Here is a 23,027-nt window from a genome sequence, read left to right as displayed (position 1 = left end):
AAACAGCACTAAACGACAAGACGAAGAGAGGGACATAGACCATAGCGCTTGCTTTTTTCCTCCCTTTGTCCAACAGTCCCTCTCTTCGTCCTGTCGTAGAGCGCTGTTTTCTGTTGGTAATCATGAACCAACCAGTCCAAATGCATACTCTTCGACTATATGTAGATCCACTGATCAGTTTTTTTTTATTCGATATGAAAATTGTTTAATTAAGCCTTGGCGCAAAACTTGATTGACATTGGTGAGGACACTATGCTCGCAGACAACTTTCTGTGTCTATGAAGGGAAAGCTATGGGAGCAAAGCTTCTGCGCATGTGTTACGCACCAAGTAGTCCACCAGGGTTTGAGAAGCTTTTGGTTGCTCGAAACAGACATTGAATAGACACAGCCTCCACGTGCGATTGCTTCGTGTTTGCCTAGACACAGAAGGGAAAAGCCGCAAAATAATAAACTTTTACATTCAGTGGTGTGTTTTGTCGTATTTAACTGTTGTTAATGTCTCTGCTTAACCATTTTAGACGCTGTGTACACAATTGTATACAGCAAGATAGTGCACCAACAGCAAAAGTGTAAATAATTATATTTGAAATCTGTTGCACACATCTTGAAACGCTTATGATTGGAATCGTACTGCAATTTTGTATAACGTGCAGAATGTTTTAGCAAAATGAGTGGGAAGGTAGACAGTTCGGTGTTTTTACTCGATGTCAGTATGTTACATGTAGCAGATTCACTTCTTTCATTGTTTTTCGCAATGTCACGCACTAGGCATAATTTTTAAGTGGCTGGATAAGTGCTTTTCAAGCTTTTTAATAGACAAAATGGGTTATGTTCTCATATTTGATGTTCCTGTAGTGAGTTTTTACATGGAGTGCACATTCTGTAAACTTGACAAAACTCGCTAAAAAACTGGAAATTCCTGATCTTTTCTACGGCTGCACACTTTCTATAATTCTGAAATGCAAGAAATGTGGTGAATGCAAGTTTTCATGAAAATCAACGGGATAAAGTGGCGCCTAAAAAGGTTAACCTACCGTGGATGAAAACACGGGACTCTTTAGAAGCGTTCTCGCTTGTGCGCGCTTTGCCTCCGTAGCTTTCCCTTCTTAGCCACAGAAAATTGTCCGCGAGTATAATCATAGAATAAAGAACCAACTTTAATCATAATCACAATAGCGGCCGTATCGAGTTTCCAAGGACGTCACCATATCGACAGTGCTGCTCCTATCTCACATTTTTTATTTATGCTGGCCTATTCATCGCTTAAAACTCCTTCAATGCGTGGTGCCACGAAAAAAAATGCGTTACGTGAAGCTCTTCCGTCAAAATAAGCAGAAACACGCTAAACGCGTCGCCCCACAGTGGTTGAGTGGGCCGATAGAAATTCAATCCGATCCACAAGTCAAGAAGGCGTGGTTTCGGAAGCGCCGATGCCGACAGAAAGTACAAGTTCCGAGTTACAAACTACTCTCGCGTCTTGCTGAAATGTAAACGCCTTTCGACAATCGCCGGCCGCGGACAGATACCAATCCATCTTCCAAAGGACCATCTTCCAAAAAACCAGCTTCCATCCCGTAGGGCCTGCAAGAAGAACCGGGCATGATGACCGCCGCTCCGACGACAGCCGAGAGAGACTTCGTATGGTGCGCATCTTATGCGAAGAGAGATTTTAAAGTACAGCGCGCGATCCGCATTCCCAACGAACTTCCCTTGAAGGAGATCGTCTTCCGAGTCATGCAAGAAGAGAAGCTTCCCTGCTACGTCGAAGACGGTGAGCGCGTCTGTGCTGATCTAGCGCTGTGTGCAATGCGATTTCTCGTATGGGATCCAGTGCACTTCGATCTAAAAGTAGCGGTGTCGCTGCAGATTTGACGAAGAGCCTGAGCGACTTCGTTTCCCGGGAGACCGAGCTATTCTACGACGAAGGAGCGACGGAAGCGATCGAAAAGTTCCGCAAGGACGGCGACGTCGCCACCCTAGCGGCTCGCTGGGCGCGGGACTTCAAGGAGGTGGGTGGCTTGGCGAATGCGGTCTCTATGGACTGAGGCTGTTGGGGGGACGCACAGAGCGATCTCGAAAGAAAACGAAATTGAGCTTGATTTTCTTTTGTTTGTTGTTGTTGTTGTAGAGCCTGTAAGGACCGCGCACTTCGTATGGTTCCGACGTAAATCCGCCTGTTTGACTCCCCCCCCCCCCCCTTTATGCACTATACATTTCTAGCTTTCTATGTATAGGCTATGCAAGCACAACAGAAATGTCACCACGCAAAAATAATAGCACATGTAATTAAGTTCTAAGAAGACAGATCAGAGAGGCTTGAAAACATGTAGTTTCCATACCTCGTTGACAGGCATGCATTCTGGGTGTATACAGCCAACAGCACACATAATCTTGGACGATTGGTTGCATTTTTTTTTCTTTTTTTGGAAACCTACACTGACTAATTTACATTGGGTGGGCTGGGAACAAAACATAGCCATCAAGACAGAAAGGGCACTCTCTCTCTTTACTCCGATTCGCTTCCATTTGCGTATAACGATGCTCATATGAGACGTCAAGCCATTTCATAGTGCTCAAAACTGAGCATTTTTCAAGCGTGTACAAATCCAAGTTGCAGTTACATTCTGCGAACTGCATTGGTTGGTTTGAAATAATCACGTGCGGCAGTAAATTGATGCTCTCCCTTTTGCAACGCTGCAGGAGCACCTGTGCTATGCAAGCCCAGAGGAGGAGACCAGAGACAGCAAGTTCCCCACGATGTACCACACGCTCATACATTCGCCAGCGCTGGACACCATGCTCAACTTGGAGCACAGCTACGCCTTGGCCGTCGGCGACATGGTGCGAGAACGTGATGAAACGCTCAGCCACTTGCAGAAGAGGTAATGATTCTTCTCTGGTAAAAGCTTTTGGGGCATGGCGAACAATCTGCAGCACGAAAAGATGAGCATGCCTGCCAACTCTCCAAAATTTTTCCGTAAAGCAGAGCCTTTTTTTGGGCTAGTTGGTGCATGTTATGGAAGTACTAAAGCACCAAACAGACGACACAAAAAGAGACATGGACGAGCGCTTACTAACAACTGATGCTTTATTGACAGAAACACACAATATATATGCAAATCTGGCAGCGCAACTCACACATTGTTGAAAATCACATGGTAACCAGGCAAAAGGCGATAAAACGATTGACACACAGTGTTTCTGTCAATAAGGCATCAGTTGTTAGTAAGCGCTCATCCGTGTCTCTTCTTGTGTTGTCTGTTTGGCACTTTAGTACTTCATTTTCCGTAAAGCTTAAGAATTTGGGGTCATCCTGCAATATTACCAAGCTTGCATCACGTTTTATGAAAAATAAGCTGTTGAAATATGAGGCAATGCAAGATTGTGGTCGTAAAAAAAAAATTGTAGTGGTACCTGTGCCGCCCTCTTGTGGCAGCCCAAGACACCACATGCCAGAAGGGTACTTCTTTCGAACAAGCATATTCAGATAAGTTCATTGAGCAGGCAAATCAGTAACAACAAAATTGCTTAATAAGTCACACTGTTATATGTATATAAAAAAAATGGGTTGCTTCTGATTCCCTGCTGTTCAAAGTTTCCTGCTGCTTGCCTAAAGATAACTCATCATTAATAAAGTGCGTATGCATCCCATTGAAGGTGTGTGCTCAGAGCAAATTTAAATAAAAAAAAGAAATGCTTGATATCCCATTCCCCTCTCCTCTTTTCACCCTTTTCGCATCGTGTGGGTGGGGAATTATTTGATTCTTAAAGTTAACAAATTGGCAGGTGTAGTTGAGGGGCCTAAACAAGAATTAAATGTACATCAGCACTCGTATGTGTCACTTGTCCATCTGTACTCCGTCTTTTCACGTTGCAAGACACTCACCCTTACCCAGAATTACTTTGCCCACAAGAATACCATTACAGCTTTAAGACAATTGTGAGCTTGGCTAGTGATGACCTAGCAATTCCTTCTTTTCCTCACTAAAGGCAAACACAGGAAATGGAACGCTGTGTGCAGCAAGTTGGGCTTGGCCTCACTGATCGCGACATAAATGACATTGCAGCAAGACACTTCGAAGAAACTCAAGTAAGTCAACTTTGTGCACCCTTATATGTTGCAGTTAGCCCCCAATTGTTTTCTTTCTTTATGTTGCAGAATTCATCTCTGATGACTGATGAAATCACATTTCAGCATTGTGGTGCATTGTGACACGGTTCTTAAGTTTGTACATGGTTATTGTGGCTTAACCTGAGACCTTAGGCAGGATTGCGGGGGTCTTTGCGACGAACTTGGGGGGTTTGGGTACAAGCCCATGCTGTTGTTGGTTACCTACATGTTGCCAAAAATTGGCACAGGCATCCCTCGGTCTGACGCTCTGCTTTCTTTAGGGACGAATTGTCCAGGAGAAGGAGCACGCAGATCTCATCAAACCTGGCACAACAGAACCCTGTAAACTGTTCCAAGACAGTGAGCAGCGGAGGTTCTGTGCTGATGTGCTATACACATCCCTCAATTTAAAATTTTGTGGACCTCTTGTGAATACCTGGTCAATTACACCTTCCATCTCTGTGGCCTGAGGTCTAATTTACCTCGCTAAAAAATGGATTTCGTATCTCGTGATACTACCTTTAATGTAGCTCATCAAAACCATCTTTCCAAGTATTAAAATGAGATTGAAACACAACTTCCACTTTTTTTTTCATCGTCAGTTCACCACGGTTGTGGAGTTGTAGTAGAGTGTACACATTACAACTGCGGTGTTCGTGATTCGACCCTTATTTACAACAAAAACTTCTTTTTCTCTGTTTTACACATGTACAGCTTTGAAGGTCAAATGGCTAACCTGGTTCAGGAAGAGTGGTGGTGCTATATAAAGAAATGTTGCCACATTTACAAAGTAGCTTTGTTATAATTGAGTCTTTTTTTTTTTTTTTTCTACAGAGGGTATCTGGCCAATGGGACAGCCGCATAGATTCGCTGAAGGAGACCCAGAAGAAAGAGTTCCGTGACTGGGTCCATACTGTCTACGAGGACTACATCATTTCCAAGGGCGGCCGTGGGTTTGGGTAAGATCACGAAAAATTCTCGTGTACATCCTAGAAACTACAGTGTCTGTAAAACTGAGGCAACAGCACATGTGTAAACAGCACCAAGAATAATGAGGACGGGAATACAAGGTGCAAGATAACCCTATCAAGCGCCATTATTCTCTTAATTGATAATTTAGTTACACTGCAGTTTTTTCGTCAGAATCGTTAAAAGTGTATGGCTGTAGAATGGATTAAGAGTTATTAAGAATCATTAAAAGAGTATGACTGTAGAATGGATTAAGAATTTTTATTTCTTTAGTGAGTTTTGTCAAGTTTGCAGACTCCATGTGAGAGCTCTCTACAGGAACATCAGATATGATAATGATGACTATTTCATGTCCATCATCCCTCAAAAGCACCTGACCAGCGACTTGAAATATATTCTGGATACAAAATCATTGAGATCAACAATGAAGGAAGTGAACCCGCTACATGATGACATGCTGACACAGAGGGCAAACACCCAAATGTCTACCTTGAAACTCGTTTTGCTAAAACACCTTACACATATTTAAATTTGCAGTGCAGGTTCAATGAGAAGTGTTTCAAAATGTATGCAACACATTTTAAAAATCGTTATTTTCATCGGCACTTTTGCTTTTGATGCATACAGCACTTGAAGGGATAAAACACACACGGGCACCAAACTCTCAACTGTTTATTTGTAGCCTCAAGATGACTAGTACCATTGAACCTCGTTATATAAGTTGTATCAGTTACGAATATAAACTTCGTTATATCCACTATTTGTTATGAAGCACATATTCATTACGTGACGATGTCTGTAGTAGAAATTTTAGGTTTACTTCCACATGAAGCCAAGGAAAGCACCGAGGAAAGTAAATATTGCAATTGACCTAATGGAATATGTTTACGCTCTTTTTTGAATATCTTTAGGTAGGAGACAGTGTAGTGAAATATTTGATGCTGATGCGCAAAATAACGCTAAAAAGGAAAGGAAACTGATTTTAAATGAAACGTAGAAATTATGAGGGAAAGGGGAAGGGAAAATAGAGGTACAAGACAACTTGCCGCTGGTGTGAGCCAAACCTGCGTCTTCCACATTATGCTGCCATGGCCATGAGGGGACGCTGGCTAACACTCCTACGGCCAAACTTGGACAGGACAGGCGCCACTGTAACTCAACTGGACACGTACTTGACCTGTACAGACACGTACGTGTCACGTACACGACACGCATTGCACACGTACGTGACAGACACATAACTGTCCTATTGGTGAGCTGTGTGGCTGACCAGTGAATTTGCGCCAATCAGAAGACAAAAAAGAATCTGAACGTGGCCTCGTGCAAAAGGAAGGCTTACACTGCTCTTTAGTATCCAGGGATGAGATTCAGATGAATTGAGCTGCAGCGGGCATATTTCCTGTCTCACTTCTACAAATAAACAGTCGGCAGCCAACACTCGTGCATGTTTTATTTTGCGTTTTGTGCTTCCGTCCTATTCAGAGCAGTGAGTTAACTAGCCTGGACAACTGGCAATACATAGTTCCACTAGCAATTCCAGTTAGTGGTAAATCAGCAGCATGTGCTCTGTGGGCTTCACCTTGCTACGACCCTGAATCATGCATACATTGTTTTGCTTTTTGTTGGTGACCGTTTGTCAAGGAATTGTCACAGTTCTCGATTTGTCACTCAGTGCAACACTACAATGCAACAACTGGAACAACAATGCATTTAAAGGATTTGTTGTGTGGATGTGCACGTGTAAGTCACCTGCAAAAGTTTACGAACCGTGGGATCTGAGAAAACATTTAAATCTACAAGCAGTTAAATGTCCTTTGAAATGCAATGAAAATTGTCTCTCTTGCAGTTTGAGACGATATTAACGGCAACAACAATGCATTTAAAGGGTTTATTGTGAGTATGTGCATAAGTGACCTTCAAAAGTTTATGGACAAGGGGATCTGAGGAAATGTCGAAATTCCGAGCTGTTTGTTACTGTAGCCACGAGAAACCTTGCAACGGTAGGATGTTTGCATAGTTCACATGCGTGTCACTTCTGGTTCATTAAGCGAGTGCGTCCGCCATTGCTTGGTAACTGGCTACTTGAGCTGCCGCATTGTCGTTGATCCAGGGTTTCTGCTGTGACATCATCATGCCAATCTGCGCACTTTTTGATTACTGCACAAGAAGTAACACTGCCAAGAAGCTGAACTATGCAGAACCAGGCATATGTAGGTCTGCAACGTTTACGAAAAGTGATCACAGAGCAGTGCAAACACACGATGACGTTAGAAAAAGGTTGGTACCTGTAGCTAGCTTGAAAACCAGGATAAATCAGAGTCATTTCCAGAACCTTTATGTCCTCTTTCCAGATTTATGCAATGGATTGATGATTGGAGGGCAGTGCAAGGGCTAAAAAAAAAAAACAACAAAAACACAAGGTGACGAACATGGCACTTTTGCCGTGTTTGTCGTCTTGTTTTTCTTCGTCATTGTTCCTTGTGCTGGTGCCACCAAGAATCAAAACCAATTTGCCCAATTTTCTGCTTGCCTGAACATATCTGTCTGCTCGCCTGAACGCAGCTGTCTGTTCATTGCAGGGAACGGTTGCGGGCAGCATCGAAGTCGCTGGCAGGGCACGATGTACAGAATTGGACACCGCCTCCTCCTCGGCCTTCCGAGAGTTTTACCATTCACTTGGGTAAGCTACTGCCAGGCTGCTCTGCAAACATCAAAACTTCACTTGACGATTCAGAGTAGGGGACAGCAGAAACTTAATTTAACGAGTCCTTGCAATTCAGAGTAAGACTGTTGTGGCCGAAATATGGCCACATCATCTTGTAAACAGACATGAGGTGTCAGTGAAAGATGGGCCGACTGAAATGGGCTAGGCTTGTGGAGCGACACTGCCTGCTGCAGTGGCTGTTGTGTTCTGCTGCTGCTCAGCATGACATTGCAGGTTTGATCCCCTGCCACCATGGCAGTATTCTGGAGGATGACGGGCAGGTGATGCAAAAGTGCCCTTGTACCATGCTTTGGGCGCATGTTAAGGAAACCTCATGTAGTCAAAATTAATCCCGAGTCTTCCATTGCGGCATCCTTCATAGCCCACTGTGCAGCTTTCGAATGTTGACTGCCACAACCTAATTGAGCTGCGCAACATAACTGATGGAGGCCCATGTGTTTTTCTGTGAAGCTCCACTGAAGAAGTTGTGCTTAAAATTTACTGTGACAACAGTTCAGGGCTGGAAACTGGGTTGGCTGTGTCTATTCTTTCGTACTTTTTGTTACGCCATTGCTGTCGCGTCTTTGTCGTCAGGCCTTCTTCTCAGCTTCACTCTCGCCATATGGCAAAGAAAACAAAACCATCGCTGAAAATTGATCTCGTGCTCCTGCGGCAAGGTGAAGTTGTGAGTCAGAGGTGCTAACCACCAAGCTGTCACGCACTGTTCACGCTTGGCAATCTGTGTAGGACTTTGTGTGCCATGCAGGCTCCGAGAGCTGTGGTGTCTGTGCACGTGTTTTAGAGGTTATGGCAGGCAGTAGTGAAAGCACGCTGCTCTCGCAGCCAGTGATACCGGAGCTGGAGCCGGTCGCTCAAGTCTGCTGATTTCTTATGTGTATGCTCATGCCTCATGAATTTTTTTTCTGTGTTTGCTACTGGCATTTTGCAGGCTCTCAGCTGAAGGTGATGCACAACCTCAGATTGCTGTCGGCCAACATCCTTGACCTTTGCCGCCACGTCACATTAGGCATGGGGTGAGTTCTCGCTTTGCTCGTACGTTGCACGAACAGTAGATTCTTCTAGTTTCACAAAGAACCATGGCTTGCAGCATGTTAGGTGCTTAAAGCTTTTGTGCAGGTTGTAAATATCACACTGCCGATTTGTATCATTGGCAATTTGTGTCCCATATTTGTCTAAGGCAAACTTCTAGCATAATTCATGTTGCAGGTGGTGTGTGCTGTAGAACCCCATTTAAATGTCTTTAACAAGACCACAAGAAGGGACTTTCATAGACTTGTAGGAACCAAGACAAAGGGACGGTTAAGGGCCATCAACGCTGTGTGAGCTTTGCACTTGAGAATGTATTTTGTGACAGTGTGCTTTGTTACCTGTTCTTTTCTTGCCATTCGCTGTGCCAAGTTTCAGACCCTGGCAGTAATAGCGGCGCAGTGGCATCCAAACCAGTGAAAGTTGGCAAACAGAATGGGAAATGAAATGGACCGCTATGAGAGATGGCCCCTAGACTGTGAATATGCAGTGCACAACACAGGAAAACAAAACAGTTGGCAGCATATCAATAGAGTTCTACTGGTGTTTGATCTCAAGCCATTCAGTAATTTTTAAAATGACAGAAAGCTGAGCAAAGTGTTGAGATCTTGATTAATGTCTCTTGCAAAGAGGAATTGTCATGCCTAAACTGTTAGCATCTTCCTAGAGTGACCATGTGCGTCCATGATTGAGTAGTTGGTTCTGTCTTCGAATCAGTGTGCACAGATAGCCTTTTGGTCTTCCTTCTTTTCTGAAACTATGTGACCTTTCAGTTTATGGTTGGCATTTGTATCCATGCCTTGCATACCTGCCTTTGAGTAGCTTAGATGTTGCCATTATAACAGCTGTTGCAAATAAAAACACCCACTGTGATAGGCATAGTAACTGCCGCTGAAGAGGATGCGATAAAGCTACTGGCAATTAAGGAATGTTAGCAATTACTTGACAACAGTTATTTACTTAGTTTCAAGTGTGCATCTGCATTGTCCCTTTCCATGCATTGTTTTGTTGTAGTTTGGAGTTAATCAAATTTGTGAAATGGTATATGTAAAGTACAGATACTGTCTCTCTAACCTCATTTACACAATCTCACAAGCCTTGCAGCTCTCACAACTTTTAAAAAAAATCATGTGAATACTTTTCCCATTGTTAAGAGCACACAAAGTCCCAATAAGCCTTGTAAAGCTGTTGAGTCCACAATTGGGGCCAGTTGTTTGTACATTGTTTCGAATAAACATACTGTTATGGGGGAGGTGTTTTGACAAAGGGTTTATTTACACTAGTCAACTTATTAAATCGACCCTGATGGGACCGACAAAATTGATTGTGCTATCCGGTGGGCTGAATTAAATGAGATAGAGAAAAAAATGTTAGAACGCAAGCTGACTCACTTTATTTTTGCGATTCTAACATATTTCTGAATCAGATGTGCACACACTTTCTATGTGTCCAAAGTATAAAACTTACATTAAAGCTCCTGAACAAAGTAGAAATCTAACGCGTACCCGGTTCTTTAGCAAAATAAATGGGCAATGACCTAATATGTGTCGTGCAGTGGTAGCCAGTTTCCTAAAGTCAGCTTCACTGCAAACATGGTTTTGGTTTCGTGTCAGATGTGACTGAGCAGGCAATTTTCAGCCCAAATTTCATGGCAGAAGAGAAATACATGATAGAATGAGGTAAATACCGTAATCAGACGTTGTGAGCTACAGTTATTGCTTTAAAATCTTCCTAGGGCAGGTCAAAAATAGGCATTTTCGATGGGAGATGACGTACGTTCAACGCATTCACTGTGCTCTAAGCTCTGCCAAGGCAGACGCTGCCACTAAAGGAGTCACCATAGAGGCCAGGCACATGTGTACTGACTGGTCAAATTCGAATCATCTGGTGAAGGCCAATTTTAGGATCGAAATAATGAAAGTTTGGGGCCATAGAAATGTGCGGACACTGGCCGGGTCCTTTGGTTGGAATCGAACTAGCCGAAAAATAGAGTTAACCGGGGTCGAATTAACGTAAGCCTACTGTATTTACACGAGGGCACAAAGCGGTGCCACAACAAAGATGATGGACCGATAGACACCACCTTATTTTCTTTCTTGTTCGCTGTACACTTCAACAGCTTACATCATGTCCACAGGATAACTGACTCGTAATAATACCATTTTATAGTGCAAGAACGATACAGAATATAATTTCAAAGCAGAACACACATCACACAGAGCAGATCATGTGATGCGTGTGCTACTGTGAAGTTGTTAGCTGTACCGTTTTTAAAGTGAAACATTCAATGCCTTTCCTCCCACTTTGTGGGTGTTGGCTGTCTTGCCAAATACACACGTTGGGTGGGGAGGGGGGGTCTCACACAAGCCATTAGGAAATTTAAAAAATAAAGACTGTGTGTTCGATGGGTTTGAACCAGATTACTTCAGCACACTATCCTAATGCCCTACTGACTAAGCCAAAGATGCATTTGTGGCATGATTGAATAATGATCTCACCACTGTCACTCTCTTGCGACACCGAATAGCTTTCAGGATTGACCCATTTTATCCAGTCCACTACCTCTGCGATCAGCTGAGGCCATAACGAAACAGGCTGTAGCATCTCTTTGCCAGAGTACAATAAATCAGTCGTGCCATTGCCATCGCAGTATTGTTGCCATCATTAAGCCATTGTCATGGTGCTGTCGCCTGGCTGGTGTCGTACCGCGCACATTAACATCACACTGGCATGTAGTGCCATCTGGTTAAACTTTGCACAACCACAAATGATGCTAGATAGGCAGCTACCTGCAAAATACTTTGCATAACATTGGTTCTTCCCGTGCATGGGATCTGCATAATTTTTTGTGATACGAGACGGCACACTTGTCTGAAATGACAAAACCAGATGCTGTTGTTTGTCCTTCATTGCTTGCTTAAAAGCTCTCCTTCCTTTACAGGCTCCTTTTCCTATAGTTACCTAGGTGTGGTGGGGTAGTTGCGGTAGTGCGTGCTGTTGACAATAACTGCTGTTGACAGTTATTGACATTCACCTTTGTGCCGATCGCTTACGGTTGCTGTCATGTTCCAAATTGCGCGTGCAGAGTTCCGGCACCGCAAAGGTTGCAGATGGCCATGTCACTCTACTCCAACAGCCTCTCAGGCATTGTCCTGCTTGTCGACAACCGGATCAACTCTTACGTTGGCATCAAGAGAGGTATCGTCATACTACGCATTACCGTTCATATAATTTTGTTTTCTCGGTGTGTTGAAGCCATTAACTAAAAGGACCCCTTAGGCTTTAGTAAAAACATTTATCTACTAAGCAGTCTTGTTCTTAATAATTTACAGCGACAAAGCACCGTTAAAGTTATCCAATAGTTTCTTTTGAATAGGTGCTTCAGTATCTAAGCTGTTAGCAGTTAAAACAAATAAAATCTTGCTTGGTGCATGCAACCATGCCTCTGCAGGTAGTCTTGGATACTGTCTCAAAGTTATGCAGTCGAACCCACTTATAATGATACCAGTTTTAACATATATTGGATATAAAAATTTCTGAGTCATGCTTTTGACAGTGTTACGCATGCTGTCACAACTATGTGACAATATGTAGGATTGCAGTAAAGCTGACTGCCTTTAAGACTAACTATATTGTGCTGATTCTATGACAAACTGAACACTTGAGGTATTTAGTTTCTATAGATTCAGTGGATTTTCATTAATTTGAACTTCTGATTTGAGGAACAGATGTCCAAGATCCCTTCTTATTTGTCCCAAGAAATTTGGTGTATTTTGGCAAGGCTTTGAACTCAAGAATTTTGATGCACCGTGCCTGCTCATTCAGAATGCCAAAATACATTTACAAGCTCATTATTATGCACAGTTGTAGCAAATCAACCAAAAAGAAAAGGCTTCTCTAGGGCAAAAGATCTTTGTTGCCTTGACAGAGTTTTCGTTGTGGCTGCAAAAATGACTCTGCATTCTTGCTTGCCTGCCAGTAAAAGCACAAGTGTGGTAAATTCTTCAGTTCACGGGCACTTGTTGCACGAGTTGAAAAATTTCGATTGGCTGTGCTCAATTCTAACAGTCAGCAACGGTACCTCTGCTCTACAGAGTTTGCAGCCATCTGCCACGAATCGACAGAGCTGCACTTTCCGGACCTGGACGAACAGCTAGAGACCGTCCGAACCAAAGCCCGTGAGGCAAGTGAGACCCGAGCTGCAGCGAGCCTGTCAGGGTCAGACGGCAGCTCAAGCCAGTCCAGTCGCCGGTCTAGCTTTTCTGGGCAGGACGGTTCGGTGAGGCATGCTGTTTATTTCTTTTTCTTACACTTGTCCTGAAACTTAAGCGAACGATTGTTACTCCAAATAGTTTTTATGAACACACTGAGGCCTTTAATAAGAAAAGAGAAAAGAAGACATGTAGGTATGTTTACCTTGCACTGTTAATTGAATAAAACTTGGAACAAAAAGTACTTTTCAGTGTAAAATAGGAATAATCTTTTTAAAGAGAAACACAGGTGGCAAGCTCACTCGTTAGTCCCCAGTCTGTCTCCCTCTTCATCTAATCAACACTGTCTATAATGAATGATAAGCCCAGCAGCTGATTCACAGGTGCACACAAATTGCTGAAGCAAGAAGACGATATGTATAGTTTATTAAGCCCTGTGCTTCATAAGTCTGTAACGAGGCAGCAGCAGTCTGTTCATCCTGCATGATATTTGCCGATGGTCAGCAAGGCAGACTGCAGTACACCACTGTAGTTTTCGATTATTTTTATGCTTCTTCTTCCTTACCATTCTTTGACAAGCCTTGTCGTCTTTTTGTACAGTATACATTGAGTAAGCCGCTAAATTTCACCATTTACTCATGCATAGACTGGCCCAGCTATGGACCCTGTTCTTTGTCAAATTGAATAGGGGATTGTTGAATGCTCGTGATAGCACTCATCACTTGCACAATATGTGCGAGTATTGCTCAAGCATTGTGCCTATAGCGATCAACACTTGCGTGTCTGCACTGCGTTTTTTACAAAACACACTGCCTGTGCATGTATACATTACACTGAAAAACAGCTCTGCTGCCGTTACCATTCAGTAGCATAGTAGCATGAGTGACTAAGAAGAAAGGATTTGGTGTGGTAAATGTTTTGTTCTTCGTGACCATTTTAATCCCTAGCACATGGCAGCCATTTTCTGTTGGGGTGAAACTAGATAAAGGTGGAGACCGTGTGAATGCTAAAGATCGGGACTCGTTCCCTGCAGGTTTCGGGGCCGAGCCCAACGTTGCAGACGGGAGACTTCTACGTCACACGCCATTCGAACCTGTCCGAGGCCCACGTCGTGTTCCATGTTGTCAGTGACGACTCGCTACGACTGCCGGACATAAGCTCGCGGCACCCCATCATCCTAGGATTGCGCAATGTGCTCCGGGTGGCGCATGAGCGCGACGTCTGCAACGTGACTCTGCCTTTGCTGCTCGTTCATGAACTGTCCGAGGTATGCAAGTGCTGCGTCGTGTTGCTGCAGTGGACCCATTCCCACATCTAAAACATTTAGAAATCTCTTGTTTCACATGGTATCCTCACAATAACAGCCATAGACAAGTTGAGTAGTTCTTGTTTGTTGTCTATTGGTTAGATCTTACAATGAGCATTTGCTTTCTGCAACAAGATTGGAAAATAGGCTTTACTTTTCTGAAGCAAAAAGCTGAGCCAGTTGGAACTTGGGATATTTCAGGCATTTCCAGTATTTAAGGGACAAAAAGGAAACACCTTAGAAAAAGACACTTGCAATTCAGCAAGTAATGCTGTCGGTAACCCAACACTTTGGAAAATAGGAAGTGCTACAACATTACTCACAAATTCATTAAAAATTCTGTTTGAAAAGAAAGAATAGTAAACTGAATCTATGCTTGTACATTGCAGACAACTAAAGAGGGTGAAGGCAGCCATACTGCTCACACGTTGGATGTAGAGCATGCCTCGAGTCACATTGGGTAGCATGCGCATGCATGAATCTTTCAAAGTTCCTTTAATATAGTTCAAGTTATCAGGCATACATCATAGTTCTGCAACAAGCAACAAGAATGAGGAGATTCAAGGGGCTCAGTTTTCTGTTATTTGCAACTACATGAAGAAAGCATGAAAACACCAAAGAAAGCACCATGCAAGTTAATTTAAACATAGAAATAATAAGGAAAACAGAAATGAAAGTGGACGAAAAGACAACTTGCCGCAGATGGGAGCCGTACCCACATCTTTCACATTACGCTGCCATGGTGGCTATCTTACTGTCCACTTTCTTGGGTATTTGCGTACGTGTACAAGATTAGTCCTGGAAGTGTTAGACAGTGCCACTATAGACAAGGCGGCGGGCACGGAACATCTTTTTTAACCACCGGCGTTGCATCGTATGTGAGCTTAGGAGCAGGCAACTGGCCTATAAACCGCCATATGCTACCTTGTGGCATCAAGGTGGCCAAAGTCAAGGCCTTAACTACGCAACAAGTGAGAAAGAAATCGGGAAGGGGGGGCTTCATTTTCTTGTTAGCTACAACTACTATATATATATATAGTTACGCTATTGCGGTGTATTTTGTGCTGCCGTTTGAATGACTATTCACTTTTGCACTGTGTCTGCCCAGGAAATGACGATCCCTTGGTGCTTGAAGCGGGCTGAGCTGGTGTTCAAGTGCATAAAGGGCTTCATGATCGAGATGGCTTCGCTGGTCGGCGAAGAAACGCGGACAGTCCAATTCCTTGTGCCTCAGGTAACATGCAGTGTCTTCCTCAGCTGTAGTAATAATGCCGTGGCCACGTAATTCCAATGTTTCTTTTTTTGTAAATCGTGTGTTTACCATGAATGCTGTCCCTGAGAGTTCCCGATAAATTGCACATGCGTGCAACCTCCATGATTGGCTACGATTGGCTCGCAACACTGAACACCGCAGGGAATGCCTGTGGTATCTCGTGTTACCATTCTCTGTTTTGTTGTATTAACCTTGCATCATTTATGAGTAATGTACTGAACCAATTCTCTTTGAGCAAGTACTTTTGCCCCTTTCCTGGCTGTTGACTGTACCAGTCAAAGCACTGCAACATCAATGAATGCATGTACGACTATCTGCTGTGTCCTACTGCTAAGTTTTGGATCATGCATTATATCTTAAATTATTGAAACATGCACATCAATAATCAGCAACTACCATGCATTGCCTCACTGCTGGGCATGTACTAATACCCAGACCTCAGCACTGTGTCTAAGTTGGTGCTGTCGCCGACTGATAATTTGGATGTGCGTGATTATTTGGAAAGCTTCGTGACACTGCTACTAGCCCCACAGACTTAGTGTACAAGTATGCTGATTTTGCCACTGAGTTGAGCAGACATTGCAATATTTTCATTTTGATACATTGCCGGCGCCTCCTCGAAACAGAAACTAGCGAAGCCTAGTTGATCTAGAAGTCGCCAATGAGAATTCGGTGCATGCATTGACTGTACTTTCATCTGTCTGTAGTGACCGCCTGACAATGGTAGAGAAATGGGCTGCAATTTGTAGCAAATGCTTCTCACTTGATGGCCGACTGACCTCGTTGATAGCATATGCAGAGTGTTGTTCGGACCACTGACAAAGGAATCACATAAAAGGCTTCGCTAGACAATCATGGCCACGGATTGTTTAGACCAAAAGCAAGTGCATGTGTGTGCAGTAAAGCATTGACAAACTTGGGCCGTATTCTTGGACGATCACTTTTGAAGGTGCTTTCATTTGCATGCTGTTTTGCCTGACTAACAACAGAGGCGTCAACGGGTGGCAACATTTTCATACTGCGATAAGACAACTTGCTTGGTACAGTATCAAGAATGTTGTTGCTCGTAGACACGAAAGCGTCTTGTGCTAGCCACGGGAAATTGAACGTAATCCGCAAAAGTGACGATATGAAAATACAGCACACCTTTTTAGGCCAATTGTGGAATAAGATCACTTGTTCTTGGGCAAATCCGGTATTCCAGAGTTCCAATTATTTAGACTTCTTGACGGTCCCCGTTGAGTCCGGCCAGCAACTGCATTCGTAGCTTGAGGCTTCCTATTCTGAAGCTTACTGTTGTCTGTGTTGCAGGGCATTTCAGAAGACCTCTTTGCCAGCCTCTCTGGAATGCTGTCGTCAATCTTCAGAATCTCCAATCCACTTGTACTGAAGTGACGCATTTCGATGACGTATGCGTGCCTCGAAGACCACGAGAGAAAGATGTTCTCGGACACTAGCGTAATTTTTAGACTGAACGACCAGCGCCATCTTGACTAGTGTGTCACTAGCCCACCTTGAAAGGGACACAAGAGGCAACTTGCGGTGATTGTTTTGACACTGTAAAGTGCATAGCTACAAAGAAGGACAAAGGTGCCGTTCCGAAGAGTGTAAATATCCGGTGCTTTATTACAATGGGGATTGCCATTACATTAATCGCCTACAGAATGACCTGCTCCCCGCCGTGAACACTCAGGTGCATTTTGTACCATACTCATTATTGTGATATGTTCAACATAAGGTGCAGCACCTGCACCTGCTACTGTGATCAACGTTATTAAAACATTTATTTGCAATGTGAAATTGGAGTGCAGTTCTACATGTGTTTGGACAATCTGTCTCGTGCGGCACTTTGCGACCGGAGCAAAGTGCGCTGCAACTACCTCGCTAATCGGGAGATTGCGGGAGGTAGCGCGTGGGCGCGATCCACAGCAGCTGCTGCAGACAGACCTCCACTTATGCAGTGCTTGTTTGCATATATGGCATCGGTGGACGTGCTTGCTGCGTGCCATCAGTGAACAGATGATGGAACACTACTCTGGCGCCATCTCGTGGCGGTCCTTCAATGCAGAGCCCGTCTTGGGGCAATTTTCTTCTCACGCTTTCGCTGCACCCTCCTCCACTGCTTTCCTCCTCTTTCTCTCTTCGCTATCACTGTCTTTCATACCCCGCTGCACTCAGCGTTCGCTGTTTCATCCTTCGCTGTGCTCGGTTACGCCGAGCACGCTGACACTCAACACAGTAATGGGTTGCCTAAAAGCTGCGCTGTAAAAATTTGTTCCAAGCTGAAATTTGTGGACTGTGGAGGCACTAAGGGCTGCCTTCAATGTGTTGACAGTATTTTAATTTCACAATAAACACATTAGCATCTTCAGGTTTTTGTTTTTATTAGCAAACAAGAAAGGCTGCACAAGCATGATACCACTAACTGCTGACGGAATGTGTCATCTCAATTTGTACATAAGTGTATTGTTGCAATGAGAACTATGACATAATGTGATGACATATGCACACAATTAAAATGTTATATAACAAACAATCAAGTTAACAAACAAAAGTTTTATCGCCATGGCTGCCACCCCTTCCAAGTCAGTCCTAGGATTGCTGGGTCAGTTGCTTGTTCTATGAGACATTCCACCTGTAAGAAGAATCAGGAGGCCCAGGGGCTTGTTTTAGTATCGGTAACAACCAAATGAACTACTACTAAGGCAGCAGCTCTGGAAAGACAAAGAACACAGTAAAATAAAACTAACACGGTAAGTTTATGTTCTCATGTCCTTTGTCCTTTCTTTACTGCTGCCTGAGCATGTTGAACCAACTATCCCGTCAACTCGTGCTAACCAAAAGAACCAACAGGCTACGAATCCAAGAAAAGGATTGAGGAAATTAGGTGTTTCAATGTGGTTAGCATTCTTTGAAAACTTCACCCAGTTTGTGGTATGTTTGTCGGTCCATATCCAGTCTCTCAGGCAAACTAGGGCCACTGGGTAGTCCACGGTCTAATGGGTGGAGTGTCGGACTGCTGTGCAGAGGCAACTGGGTTAGAAACCGACTGTCGGACCAACTTGAGTCACTGGGTGTGTGCTACTCCTCAACAACAACAACACCAAAAAATTTTCTTTTTTTTTGTGCTGGGCAGAATCTAACCCGCGTCATACGTGTTGAGACAATCTTTACGTGAATATTATACAGACATGCGATACGTGCGGACTTCGTGGCGGTGCCCCTAGATGGCGCAGCGTGTCAAGAGAAGTGCGAGACAGGTGGCCAGTCGCAGCACGTGCCTCATTGATGCGTTTCGATGGTGGCAATACAGTGTTTAGCTACAATGCGTCAATGCTAATTGCACTGACGTCGACAGTCATTTTGTGATAATTTCTGCCGGAATATTTTTTTTCGTTGAAATGTAGAAATAACACTGAATAAGGAAGAGAAAATGGATAAAAAGACAATTTGCTGCTGGTGGAAGCCACACCCGTAATTTCTCCACAACATATGTGACACTGGCAGCTGCACCCCAAATTGGCAGCTGTACCCCAAACAATGTTCTCGGGTATTTGTATATGTGTAGTAAACGTTAAAACTGGAGGGTGAGCCTGCACCACTCATGGCCATGTGCGTGAGATTCATGGTAACAGCTCCACGTTAGGGCGTCCCACGTGTCATGTGGAGGTTGTAGAATTGACATCCCACCAGGGGCAAGTTATTGTAATTAGGGGAGTGCAAATACTCGAATATCACCGAATCGAATAGTGAGCGAGCGAATAATTTGATTCGCAAATCAAATATCTGCTATTCGATGTTCGGAATATTCGACATATCAATGTAGAGACCTGTGGAGTGCCACATTTCGCATGTGCCGCGGAACCTTCTCATGCTTGATGCTGCTCAAGCGAGCGTTTTACTTCGTTTTCGGTGCACAATGATGCCGCCCCGGCTGACGCGCTCATCATCGTCAGCCCGATGCGGGTATCGCACACAGCACCCGAACACTCAATTCTCAGAACGGCACTGCATTAGCCTGGTCTGCCTCTGTCGGTGCTAGGTTTGTCCGGGTCGACAGGACCGATCGAAATGATAACGTAACGCAGGCAGAGGGAATGAGAGCAAATTTAAAGCAGCACATATGTTGTAATGCGCGAAAGCATGCGCGATGATTAGGCCAGTTAGCCACCCGTACGACCATATTTAGTGGCAAGCATTCCGTGATGGTTTGTGGCCCATTACCACAACAGCCAAAGATGAATTTTTATCACGGCCACACTGCCTAGGCCAACAGGCCTAATCGGCGCTGCTTCATTGGGCGTCGGCGACTGAAGTTACAGTTTGGTGCCGAATTGATGCAGTTCTATTCACCACAGCCGTACGATACTCGGAAAGCTGAAAACTGCCTCGTAAACAAAAATGAGTACACGGGATGGCAAACAAAAAAAAAGTTGTTCACGGCCGCCATCTTTTTGACACACCGTACGGCGGCATCTAGTTTCTGACGCCGTTTGTATACGCACAAGGGTCTCTTTTTGTAGTTTCGAGCAACCCGGCGCATGACTGGCTTTTAAATTTGCACGGTGGGTGTGAAAGTGTCATGGCTGGCAGCATGCATTTGCACAAACGGCGGATGAACGAGGGGGAGCGAGCGTGGTGCGAACTTGCCGTGACCCTTCAGAGTTCAGAATCTTTGGCCAACGGCAAATCACACCAAACCTGACAATGAAACGGCACTATCTGCACCTGCTCTTAACCGTCGGTGCCGGCTACGTGCGCAGCGATGGTAGAGCCAAGTGATGCGCAGTCCTTTCGTCTTGTCGCACAGATTGGCCCGACGATAACCCAAGCGCCATAAAGTTGGGTTAGCCCTCCTGTATTTTGGAGAAAAACTGGAAAGCGCAACTTTCTGTACAAGAAATAAAGAATTGCCGCAAAACACAGGTCCGCTCTATTAAACTGAGACTCTCATTGGTATTTAGCATAACAGAAACGAACATGACTACTTCGTTAGTTTTAGAGGGAAAAGAGCACTTAGGTCCTTGATCTATTTAACTGAAGTTCTACTGAAAAAAAAAGTACTTTACAGACATTAACATACCAGAACTGAGCTGTAACCAGTGCTGTCATACTAATTTGGTGTTCCCTTTAGTAAGTGTAGACCGCACTGTATATCTTGATTTCTGTGCACCCAAGTTGCTGATAACTTGCAACATTCTTGTTATGCAATGCTAGGGGACTTGCCGAGCTTGTACAGTGCCATATTCTCTCGGCCAAAATTTGTTAACATTAAAGTCTGTGAAATATTTTCGAATATTTGATATCAGATTCAAAATCTACTATTCGGTATTTCCACACCTTATTGCCCCTTATTGTTCTTTCTTCATGTCCCAATTAAAAAAACCACCTAATTTACCCTATGCTTTTTTTCTTGGCTTGATTTGGTTATCCCACACAAAATACATTAGTATAGGAAAAGAACATGCCACGCACAAACACTGTGCTGTAGCTGCTCTAATTCTAACAACAGCACAGCTGACTGAACAACAGCAAGAATCATACACTGAAAGCAAAGAATGATTGATTGGTTGATTGATTGATGGTGGCTAATGCCTAAAAGTAACAGGAGCTATAAGAGACATCACAATGGGGGGCTTCAGATTGACTTTGATCTCGATGAGGTTCTTTGACATTCAATGACTGGTATGCATGTGCTTTTCCATTTCCCTCCCTGTCAGAATGTGGTGACTGGTAACCCAGCGATTCTGTGCACAGACAGCAACAGAGCCTCACGGCTACTGATACATTCTGGCAGGCATGAAATTTTGTACAAAAGTTACCAGCAAAAACTCTGGCATGTCTACGGGAGCTGCAGGTACAACAGTTCGGCCAGCATGGGAATAGTGGGTAGCACACATGGATTTGTTAAAGCTTCGTCCTGGTGGCTGCTTCAAATGCCTTTCTGTTCTTGCATACAGATTATTTTCAGCAAAGTACTTTTGCATTATAAGTGCAACAAATTAGCAAAAATTATGCCACGACTGCAGAAACTTATTGCTTTGAGGCATTTAGAAAAGTGCAATTTCTTGGAAATTTAGAAAAAATGAAGCATAATAGGTAACACCACGAGCTTTCCGAGGCCAAAAGTGTAGAGGGCGCAAAGGACATGCCCCAAATCACTTTGATAATGGTGCCCTCCAAATGTATGTATTGTATGGCGAAAATAAAGTCGGGGGTTCTTAAGGGTCACAGCAACAGTGCGGTGCAGTCGCTCCTTGCCGACGAGCTCGGGGTAGCTCGACCACGCTCCAAGCAGCGCCCCTTCAAAAAGCACGGAGATTAGACAAATTTATGTGCTACCTATTACATTCCCATAGAATCTGAATCGTCACAGTACTGGAGTTATCTCTAGTAACTTTTGTTGAAAATTCCACTGCGGCAGGCACAGGCAAGTTAAAGCGATATATTGGTGCCTCCGAGCTGCTCCGAGCACCACATTCACTGAGAAGTGAGCTTTCGTATGCCTGGGAATGTCCAGGGACAAGTTCGGTGCCGCTGCTGCGTAAACAAGGCACCAGCCGCCGTGATTTAACTAACACGCCACTTTGACGTGCGTCTGGGTCAAAGCGGCATGCGCTTGCTTACCTGCTGCTGAGACGTGAGCTTGTCCGTGCCAGAAAACTGGCGCCTGATCACCCCGTAGGGGCCGTCGGCACCAAGGCAGATGCGTTCCATGTTCCCAAAGTTGGAGTTTTTACCCTTGCCGAGTTTCAGTTCATCACTAAACGTTGGAGAGAAACAAAGGACGGTCAATCTGGGAATGTCCAGCGCTTCCTCGTTGGATGGGCAGCATGCATTACACACTGCCATATTTTTGGAAGTGGCAATAATAGCAGCTTAAGATTCGAAAGTGTTCTTATGCATTTTGCCGAGAAAGCAGCGCAGTAAAGAGGCTCACAAAGCTGCCCCGATGCAGCAAATTTGCACTTTCCCTCGATATGAGGAAAACACAGTCAACCCACCGTGCCCTATATTCTGATGCTATGTATTAACAGTCATAGAGCACTAACAGTAGGGATAAAAAAAAAAAGCCCATTTGAGTGTATTCATCTTGACAAAGTCCAACCTGGACATAATGAATTACTGTGTATATCGAACAGCTGCAAGATCCCCTTCAAACTTTTTATATTAAATTTTTATTTTACATGTTGAATTATTGATATATGAAACTATTTCACGATCCTCTTTGAGTTCGATATATCAGAGCTCGACTGTATGTATCACAACTACCATAAAACTGTATTCAATATTCAGTATATTATATTAAAATAAGAAAGCAGTATTGTTGCTTTTAAGTGGCCCAGACGGGACACTAACACGTTACTCTAATGCAATGGAATCCAAACGTAACTTTAACAAAGGC

General features: G+C 43.9%; 2 protein-coding genes across 2 annotated transcripts in view; one reads left to right on the top strand and one right to left on the bottom strand.

Moving 5' to 3' along the window:
* The first annotated feature begins 1,387 nt into the window (after nt 1-1,387).
* On the top strand, nt 1,388-17,422 carry LOC142590175 (FERRY endosomal RAB5 effector complex subunit 3). Its single transcript, XM_075702070.1, has 12 exons — nt 1,388-1,772; nt 1,868-2,010; nt 2,702-2,883; nt 3,992-4,091; nt 4,947-5,071; nt 7,661-7,761; nt 8,735-8,819; nt 11,918-12,030; nt 12,927-13,111; nt 14,077-14,310; nt 15,458-15,583; nt 16,934-17,422. Exons 1-12 carry the CDS (start codon nt 1,601-1,603, stop codon nt 17,015-17,017), a joined length of 1,650 nt encoding a protein of 549 aa, XP_075558185.1. The 5' UTR covers nt 1,388-1,600; the 3' UTR covers nt 17,018-17,422.
* A 129-nt stretch (nt 17,423-17,551) lies between these two features.
* Nucleotides 17,552-23,027, bottom strand: part of LOC142590176 (DNA-dependent protein kinase catalytic subunit-like) — a 202,163-nt gene continuing 196,687 nt past the window's right edge. Inside the window, exons 93-94 of the mRNA XM_075702071.1 lie at nt 22,250-22,385; nt 17,552-18,257 (exon numbers count right to left, since the gene is read on the bottom strand). Of these exons, the coding sequence (XP_075558186.1) occupies nt 18,180-18,257; nt 22,250-22,385 (214 nt within the window). The 3' untranslated portion in view covers nt 17,552-18,179. The remainder of the gene's footprint in view (nt 18,258-22,249; nt 22,386-23,027) is intronic.

Source organism: Dermacentor variabilis, chromosome 8 (genome assembly GCF_050947875.1).
Source record: "Dermacentor variabilis isolate Ectoservices chromosome 8, ASM5094787v1, whole genome shotgun sequence".
In the NCBI taxonomy this organism is placed as follows: domain Eukaryota; kingdom Metazoa; phylum Arthropoda; class Arachnida; order Ixodida; family Ixodidae; genus Dermacentor; species Dermacentor variabilis.
This window is presented reverse-complemented; position numbering and strand designations above follow the sequence as displayed.